Raw genomic sequence first — 10,000 nt, 5'->3', positions numbered from 1 at the left:
CTGCAACCAGATTACCTAGTTAAAAGGGGATGGTTAGGGAACAACGGAATTACAAATATAGACAGGTAGAGTTGGTTGAATGAAGGGATAGGGGGCTCTTGTTATGAGCTTTGGAAACTAGGGGGGATTAGCTCCCCAGGGTTGGAGGGTGGATGGTATGGCTCTGTTGTGATGCCGAGGGTGGCGATGGTGCGGGAAAGGGATGAAGGGTCCTTTGAAAGGGCGATGGAGATAATAACACTAGATGTAATCTGCAGCTACGCTTATATATTAGATTCATTTAGTTGCGCCTCTGGAATGGGAAATGGGGTGCTTTTTCTCTAACCTTATGACAGAGAAGCCCCATCTCGAGAGGGAGATAAAGGGAGCCCCTGAAATTAATAGAATAATATCCTCTTAATGGGGTAATAGACGGCGACCAGAAGTTTGAGAATTGTTGTTAGACTTGGCTGATTCCTCAAGCGTTGCTTCTGAAATGATCTTCAGCCGTCCGATTCAAGAAATTATAAATTAATGCATAAGATATTTGGAGATATCCAGATGCACAGGCAGTACAATTACTGATATAGAAATGTGCACTCTATCTGATATCTCCAGTCCTAGATGTTGGATATGATTGAAAAGAAGTTAAATGGGATTTTGGTAGGAAGTCTGTATTCTCCCTACTCTCATGAATAATTGCTCTTTTAATGAAATATTGAAAAATCATGGTTGGATTTACTAAGACTTCGTTTCATGAAAATTCTGGTTTCACCTGTACATGCGAGATATTTCTAAGTACAGGTAAATGCCCCAATGGGAGTCGGGATATTTTCACTATAATGTCGGCTTTTCGGTATGAAAGGCTTTCCGGTTGAACATGATATTTTGAAAAGGGAGTTCATATCTTAATTTGGACACTTCATTTCTTTAGATCTCGAGAAAAAAAAAAAGATAGAGATCCTGAGGTAATCGTACTACTTGGGTAAGTATGCGGGTTTATTCGGGACCATTTCAAAATATAATTTTAAGGTATATTTGAATATATATCTTTTTAATCAAGATCATATATCTTTCTATAGTATTCTCCAGATTTCATTAGAACACTTAAGATTGAAACCTAGAAGGTACGAAAATTAGTATACTTATGATTTCAAACGGATGCTTTCGTTTTTAAAAGAGGAAAGGAAGCTGGGAGATGCTCCCTCTTAAAAAGTTGAACATTAGTCTATTCGATAGTACTTTTTGGTTATATTTTGTTAATATTTACTATTACTCTACGCCATAATACCTTATCAATCCTTTGCTTTTGCATCTTATTAGCTCTTTGAGCTGTGAAGAATTCTGTTACAGGAGTAAGCTTTGGGTTTTGTCTCTTTTTCAGAGCAATAAAGAAGTAAATTTGATTTTTTAACGTTTGAACACTTGATAATCGTTTTATAAAAATTTAAGTGATGGGGAAGGCTATTTGATAAAGTGGCATCTCCTTTATTTTATTTTATATATATATATATATTTTTTTTTCATGTTGCCTGTAGCACCAAGGACCTGTTGTATTGTACCGTAGGTTTAGGGATCGTAAGGTTTGAGTTCAGTCCGTTTGTTTACCGCAAAAATCATATCTTAATTTTCACGAAAATTTGACCTAGAGCTGGGCTCGTAACAGACAAGTGATTAAATTTAGAGGAGGATAGTAACGTAACTTTTTAAAGGAAAATCTCTCTCTCTCTCTCTCTCTCTCTCTCTCTCTCTCTCTCTCTCTCTCTCTCTCTCTCTCTCTCTCTCTCTCTCTCGTCCAACGACAATTATAGAACAAGATGTCTAACGTCCGACGACAGTTATAGCACAGGATGTCTTACGTCCGACAACAATTATAACACAGTATGTCTAACGTCCTACTACAATTATAGCACAGGATTTCTAACGTCTGACGACAATTATTGCAGAGGATGTCTTAACATCCGGTTATAATTATAGCGCAGGGTGTCTTAACATCCAAAAACAATTATAGCACAGGATGTCAAACGTCCTACGATAATTATAGCACAGAATTTCTAACGTCCAACTACAATTGAAGCACAGGCTGTCTAACGTCGGACAACAATTATAGCACAGGATGTCTAACATCCGACAACAATTATAGCATAGGATGTCCAATGTCCGACGACAATTATAGCTCAGGATGTCTAACTTCCGACGACAATTATAGCGCAAGATGTCTTCACGTTCGATGACAATTTTAGCACAGTATGTCCAATATCTGACGACATTTTATAGCACAGGATGTCTAACGTCCGACGACAGTTATAGCACAGGATGTCTTAACGTCCAACGTCAATTTTAGCACAGGATGTTCAATGTCTGACGACATTTATAGCACAGGATGTCTAACGTCCAACGACAGTTTGAGCACAGGATGTCCAATGTCTGATGACATTTATAGCACAGGATGTCTAACGTCCGACGACAATTTGAGCACAGGATGTCCAAGGTCTGACGACATTTATAGCACAGGATGTCTAACGTCCGACGTCAATTTGAGCGCAGGATGTCTAACGTCCGACAACAATTTGAGCACAGGATGTCCAATGTGTGACGACATTCATAGCACAGGATGTCTAACGTCCGACGACAATTAGAGCACAGGATATCCAATGTCTGACGACATTCATAGCACAGGATGTCTAACGTCCGACGACAGTTTGAGCACAGGATGTCCAATGTCTGATGACATTTATAGCACAGGATGTCTAACGTCCGACGACACTTTGAGCGCAGGATGTCCAATGTCTGACGACATTTATAGCACAGGATGTCTAATGTCCGATGACAGTTTAAGCACAGGATGTTCAATGTCTGACGACATTTATAGCACAGGATGTCTAACGTCCAACAACAATTTGAGCACAGGATGTCCAATGTCTGATGACATTTATAGCACAGGATGTCTAACGTCCGACGACAGTTTGAGCACAGGATGTCCAATGTCTGACGACATTTATAGCACAGGATGTCTAACGTCCAACGACAATTTGAGCACAGGATGTCCAACGTCCAACGACAATTTGAGCACAGGATGTCCAATGTCTGACGACATTCATAGCACAGGATATCAAACGTCCGACGTCAATTTTAGCACAGGATATCTAACGTCCGACGACAATTTGAGCACAGGATGTCCAATGTCTGACGACATTTATAGTACAGGATGTCTAACGTCCGACGTCAATTTTAGCACAGGATGTCTAACGTCCGACATCAATTTTAGCACAGGATGTCTAACATCCGACGACAATTTTAACACAGGATGTCCAATGTCTGACGACATTTATAGCACAGGATGTCTAACGTCCGACGACAATTATAGCACAGGATGTCTTAACGTCCAACGTCAATTTTAGCACAGGATGTTCAATGTCTGACGACATTTATAGCACAGGATGTCTAACGTCCGACGACAGTTTGAGCACAGGATGTCCAATGTCTGACAACATTTGTAGCACAAGATGTCTAACGTCCAACAACAATTTGAGCACAGGATGTCCAATGTCTGACGACATTCATAGCACAGGATGTCTAACGTCCGACGTCAATTTTAGCACAGGATGTCTAACGTCCGACGACAATTTGAGCACAGGATGTTTATAGTACAGGGTGTTTAACGTCCGACGTCAATTTTAGCACAGGATGTCTAACGTCCGACATCAATTTTAGCACAGGATGTCTAACGTCCAACGACAATTTTAGCACAGGATGTCTAATGTCCGACGACAATTTTAGCACAGGACGTCCAATGTCTGACGACATTTATAGCACAGGTTGTCTAATGTCCGACGTCAATTTGAGCACAGGATGTCTAACGTCCGACCACAATTTGAGCACAGGATGTCTAACGTCCGACCACAATTATAGCACAGGATGTCCAATGTCTGAAGACATTTATAGCACAGGATGTCCAATGTCTGAATACATTTATAGCACAGGATGTCTAACGTCCGACGACAATTTGAGCACAGGATGTCCAATGTCTGACGACATTTATAGCACAGGATGTCTAACGTCCGACGACAGTTTGAGCACAGGATGTCCAATGTCTGACGACATTTATAGCACAGGATGTTTAACGTCCGACGACAATTTTAGCACAGGATGTCTAACATCCGATGACAATTTTAGCACAGGTTGTCTAACGTCCGACGACAATTTTAGCACAGGATGTCTAACGTCCGACGGCAATTTTAGCACAGGATGTCTAACGTCCGACGACAATTTTAGCACAGGATGTCTAACATCCGATGACAATTTTAGCACAGGTTGTCTAACGTCCGACGACAATTTTAGCTCAGGATGTCTAATGTCCGACGACAATTTTAGCACAGGATGTCCAATGTCTGACGACATTTATAGCACAGGTTGTCTAATGTCCGACGTCAATTTGACCACAGGATGTCTAACGTCCGACCACAATTTGACCATAGGATGTCTAACGTCCGACCACAATTTGAGCACAGGTTGTCTAACGTTCGACCACAATTATAGCACAGGATGTCCAATGTCTGAAGACATTTATAGCACAGGATGTCCAATGTCTGAATACATTTATAGCACAGGATGTCTAACGTCCGACGAAAATTTTAGTACAGGATGTCCAACGTTAAACGACAATTTTAGCACAGGATGTCCAATCTCTGACGACATTTATAGCACAGGATGTCTAACGTCCGACGACAATGATAGCACAGGATATCTTGATGTCCGACGACAATTATAGCACAGGGTGTCTAATGTCCGACGACAATTATAGCACAAGATAGGGAAGACCTATATTGATACCGCATGCATCCTACACAGAAATGACCTAGATTTGGAGTTTCAGAATAAGTTTTCCATTCTGATTTTTAAGAAGTAATTCATACTCTATATTTTGTGGACATTTTCTCATCGGGCATTTTAGCTTATTTTAAAGTGTGCGCAAGGATGTCCTAGACTTTTGAGACCAGCTCAAGTTCGAATGTTTTTAGTAATGTCTGCAACCTCGCCATTTTTGTGAGCTAAGGATGGGCTGGTTTTGCGAAGCCTTTAAGTCTACCTGCTGAGTCATTAGCAGGTATTGTCTGGACCTCCCATGTCCTAGCCTGGGTGGAGAGGGATCTTGAGCGCTGATCATATCGAAATACGGTTAGTCTTTAGGATATTGTCACTGTCTCTTGCCTCTGTCATTCATGAGTGACCTTGAAACAATTACAGTACTGATTTTTTTTATATTTACCCAGTGCGACATTATGACTCTTTAATATTCGTTTGATGATCGTGACCTACATCTAAATATAAACTCCATGAAAAAAACTAGTAAGAAATATTTTCACTCTCGCCCAACGCCCACTGACCATAACCAAAACTTTGTTGGTAATCAAAGTTGCAACAAAGGGTTACTGTATCCACGAAACAATGCCCATCCTGCAGATATAAAAGTTGCTAAATGGACCTTAAAAGGGCCAAGATAACTTTTGAGAAACCCTAGTTTTATGTGTATGACACTAAAAGGAATGAAATTTACTAAACCTAAAAAGTTTAGCCTGGGATGTTGAATACTCTTTACGGAATATAAGCAACGGTATTTTGTAAGTAAATGAAAGAAAAAGAGGTTGAAAAAAATAAATTTCACCGAAATGGATGTACACACACGCAAACTGTATACTTATACAGTATATATATGTTGAATATAAATACATATATATGTGAGATTATACGAGTATAGATATCTAGACCTATTTATATATGTATGTATATGTATGATATATGTGTATTTACATCTATATTATATACATCTTGAGTACAAACACACACATAATATATATATATATATATATATATATATATATATATATATATATATATATATATATATATATATACACACACATATATATATATATATATATATATACATATATATATATATATATATATATACATATATATATATATATATATATATATATATATATATATATATATATATATATATATAAATGTACAGTATGTGTAAATGTATAGTATTTGTTTACAATACCACGCTCTCCATATACTACCAAATTGTGCAAAGCTATTATTTTCCTCTATTACTTTTTCATAATTTAAAACAATTTGCCATTGTGTAAACAAGTTAAAATCATGAAAAAAAAACTTCTCTGGTGACGGTTCATTTTCCCTTTGCTTACACACAAACACTAAATAGTCTGGCTTATTCTTCACATATTCTCCTCTGTTCTCATACACCTGACAATACAGATTACCAAAACTTGTTTTTTCACTAAAGGACTTACTGCAATGTAATTGTTCAGTGGCCCCTTTCCTCTTGGTAAGAGTAGAAGAGACTCTTTAGCTATGGTAAGAAGCTCTTCTAGGTGAACAACACTACAAAATCAAACCATTGTTCTCTAGTCTAGGATAGTGCCATAGCCTCTGTACCATGGTCTTCCACTGTCTTGGGGTAGAGTTCTCTTGCTTGAGGGTACACTCGAGCACAGTATTCTTATTTCACTTTCTCTTTATTTTGTAATGTTTTATAGTTTATATAGGAGATATTTATTTTAACATTGTTACTCCTATGAAAATATTTTATCCTTTTTCCTATCCTCAGTGAGCTATTTTCCTTGACTCGTTAAGGGTAATTCAGATTAATATATATATATATATATATATATATATATATATATATAATATATATATATATATATATATATATATATATATGTGAATCATAAATATAATGTGTAGAACCTACGAAAACTAACACGCGATGAGCATGAAATATGTAATTTTGCCACGAAGGGAAAAGCAAAAAGACGTGATTCTAGTAAGTACTTTCCTGTTATTGGTGACAACAATAAGGCAATATTACTATTGTAACTCTAATCAGTTCTTTTCACTACTTACGTTTGTGTGTGTATATATAAATATGTATATATATGTATATATATATATATATATATATATATATATATATATATATGTATATATATGTATATATATATATATATATATATATATATATATATATATATATATATATGTATGTATGTATGTATGTATATGTATTCTATTCGGTATATGTAGTTTATCTTCGCGGATGGTATTTTAAAGGAAAAGACAGATTTGGAAACTTTCGAGAAACCCTTTATACAATGTATTTGCATATACAGTATGTATATATATATATATATATATATATATATATATATATATATACATATATATACATATTAATGAAGAATTATCTTTACAACGTCCGACGTCAATTTGAGCGCAGGATGTCTAACGTCCGACGACAATTTGAGCACAGGATGTCCAATGGCTGACGACATTTATTGCACTGGATGTCTAACGTCCGACGTCAATCTGAGTGCAGGATGTCTAACGTCCGACGTCAATCTGAGTGCAGGATGTCTAACGTCCGACAACAATTTGAGCAAAGGATGTCCAATGTCTGACGACATTCATAGCACAGGATGTCTAACGTCCGACGTCAATTTGAGCGCAGGATGTCTAACGTCCGACGACAATTTGAGCACAGGATGTCCAATGTCTGACGACATTTATAGCACAGGATGTCTAACGTCCGACGTCAATTTGAGCGCAGGATATCTAACGTCCGACGACAATTTGAGCACAGGATGTCCAATGGCTGACGACATTTATTGCACTGGATGTCTAACGTCCGACGTCAATCTGAGTGCAGGATGTCTAACGTCCGACAACAATTTGAGCACAGGATGTCCAATGTCTGACGACATTCATAGCACAGGATGTCTAACGTCCGACGTCAATTTGAGCGCAGGATGTCTAACGTCCGACGACAATTTGAGCACAGGATGTCCAATGTCTGACGACATTTATAGCACAGGATGTCTAACGTCCGACGTCAATTTGAGCGCAGGATGTCTAACGTCCGACGACAATTTGAGCACAGGATGTCCAATGTCTGACGACATTTATAGCTCAGGATGTCTAACGTCCGACGACCGTTTGAGCACAGGATGTCCAATGTCTGACGACAATTTGAGCACAGGATGTCCAATGTCTGACGACATTTATAGCTCAGGATGTCTGACGTCCGACGACAGTTTGAGCACAGGATGTCCAATGTCTGACGACATTTATAGCACAGGATGTCCAACGTCCGACGACAGTTTGAGCACAGGATGTCCAATGTCTGACGACATTTATAGCACAGGATGTCTAACGTCCGACGACAGTTTGAGCACAGGATGTCCAATATCTGACGACATTCATAGCACAGGATGTCTTAACGTCCGACGTCAATTTGAGCGCAGGATGTCTAACGCCCGACGACAATTTGAGCACAGGATGTCCAATGTCTGACGACATTTATAGCACAGGATGTCCAATGTCCGACGTCAATTTGAGCGCAGGATGTCTAACGTCCGACGACAATTTGAGCACAGGATGTCCAATGTCTGACGACATTTATAGCTCAGGATGTCTAACGTCCGACGACCGTTTGAGCACAGGATGTCCAATGTCTGACGACAATTTGAGCACAGGATGTCCAATGTCTGACGACATTTATAGCACAGGATGTCTAACGTCCGACGACAGTTTGAGCACAGGATGTCCAATGTCTGACGACATTTATAGCACAGGATGTCTAACGTCCGACGACAGTTTGAGCACAGGATGTCCAATGTCTGACGACATTTATAGCACAGGATGTCTAACGGCCAACGACAATTTGAGCACAGGATGTCCAATGTCTGACGACATTCATAGCACAGGATGTCTAATGTCCGACGTCAATTTTAGCTCAAGATGTCTAACATCCGACGACAATTTGAGCACAGGATGTCCAATGTCTGATGACATTTATAGTACAGGATGTCTAACGACCGACGTCAATTTTAGCACAGGATGTCTAACGTCCGACATCAATTTTAGCACAGGATGTCTAACATCCAACGACAATTTTAGCACAGGTTGTCTATCGTCCGACGACATTTTTAGCACAGGATGTCTAATGTCCGACGACAATTTTAGCACAGGATGTCCAATGTCTGACGACATTTATAGCACAGGTTGTCTAATGTCCGACATCAATTTGACCACAGGATGTCTAACGTCCGACCACAATTTGAGCACAGGATGTCTAACGTCCGACCACAATTTGAGCACAGGACGTCTTAACGTCCGACCACAATTATAGCACAGGATGTCCAATGTCTGAAGACATTTATAGCACAGGATTTCCAATGTCTGAATACATTTATAGCACAGGATGTATAACGTCCGAAGACAATTTCAGCACAGGATGTCCAATATCTGACGACATTTATAGCACAGGATGTCTAACGTCCGACGACAGTTTGAGCACAGGATGTCCAATGTCTGATGACATTTATAGCACAGGATGTCTAACGTCCGACAACAATTTGAGCACAGGATGTCCAATGTCTGACGACATTTATAGCACAGGATGTCTAACGTCCGACGACAGTTTGATCACAGGATGTCCAATGTCTGATGACATTTATAGCACAGGATGTCTAACGTCCGACGACAATTTGAGCACAGGATGTCCAATATCTGACGACATTCATAGCACAGGATGTCTAACGTCCGACGTCAATTTTAGCACAGGATGTCCAATGTCTGACGACATTTATATTACAGGATTTCTAATGTCCGACGTCAATTTTAGCACAGGATGTCTACCGTCCGACATCAATTTTAGCACAGGATGTCTAACGTCCGACATCAATTTTAGCACAGGATGTCTAACATCCGATGACAATTTTAGCACAGGTTGTCTAACGTCCGACGACAATTTTAGCACAGGATGTCTAATGTCTGACGACAATTTTAGCACAGGATGTCCAATGTGTGACGACATTTATAGCACAGGTTGTCTAATGTCCGACGTCAATTTGACCACAGGATGTCTAACGTCCGACGACAATTTGAGCACAGGATGTCTAACGTCCGACCACAATTTGAGCACAGG

The 10,000-nt window shown here is 39.1% G+C and overlaps 5 protein-coding genes across 5 annotated transcripts in view; all 5 read left to right on the top strand.

The window, feature by feature from the left end:
• The first annotated feature begins 2,633 nt into the window (after positions 1 to 2,633).
• Positions 2,634 to 3,380, top strand: LOC137623509 (serine-rich adhesin for platelets-like). Its single transcript, XM_068354341.1, has one exon. It carries the CDS (start codon positions 2,634 to 2,636, stop codon positions 3,378 to 3,380), a length of 747 nt encoding a protein of 248 aa, XP_068210442.1.
• A 359-nt stretch (positions 3,381 to 3,739) lies between these two features.
• LOC137623508 (serine-rich adhesin for platelets-like) lies at positions 3,740 to 4,750 on the top strand. The gene has a single exon (XM_068354340.1). It carries the CDS (start codon positions 3,740 to 3,742, stop codon positions 4,748 to 4,750), a length of 1,011 nt encoding a protein of 336 aa, XP_068210441.1.
• Positions 4,751 to 7,332: 2,582 nt separating this feature from the next.
• LOC137623507 (serine-rich adhesin for platelets-like) lies at positions 7,333 to 8,364 on the top strand. Its single transcript, XM_068354339.1, has one exon. The coding sequence runs from the start codon at positions 7,333 to 7,335 to the stop codon at positions 8,362 to 8,364; it is 1,032 nt and encodes a 343-aa protein (XP_068210440.1).
• A 25-nt stretch (positions 8,365 to 8,389) lies between these two features.
• On the top strand, positions 8,390 to 9,202 carry LOC137623506 (serine-rich adhesin for platelets-like). The gene has a single exon (XM_068354338.1). It carries the CDS (start codon positions 8,390 to 8,392, stop codon positions 9,200 to 9,202), a length of 813 nt encoding a protein of 270 aa, XP_068210439.1.
• A 13-nt stretch (positions 9,203 to 9,215) lies between these two features.
• The window catches only part of LOC137623505 (serine-rich adhesin for platelets-like), a 1,044-nt gene continuing 259 nt past the window's right edge, over positions 9,216 to 10,000 (top strand). Inside the window, exon 1 of the mRNA XM_068354337.1 lies at positions 9,216 to 10,000. This exon is cut by the window's right edge and continues 259 nt beyond it. Coding sequence (XP_068210438.1) covers positions 9,216 to 10,000 — 785 coding nt within the window.

The sequence above is a fragment of the Palaemon carinicauda genome, chromosome 30, assembly GCF_036898095.1.
Source record: "Palaemon carinicauda isolate YSFRI2023 chromosome 30, ASM3689809v2, whole genome shotgun sequence".
In the NCBI taxonomy this organism is placed as follows: Eukaryota; Metazoa; Arthropoda; class Malacostraca; order Decapoda; family Palaemonidae; genus Palaemon; species Palaemon carinicauda.
Note: the sequence above shows the minus strand (reverse complement) of the source record. Positions and strands in the feature narration are given on the sequence as shown.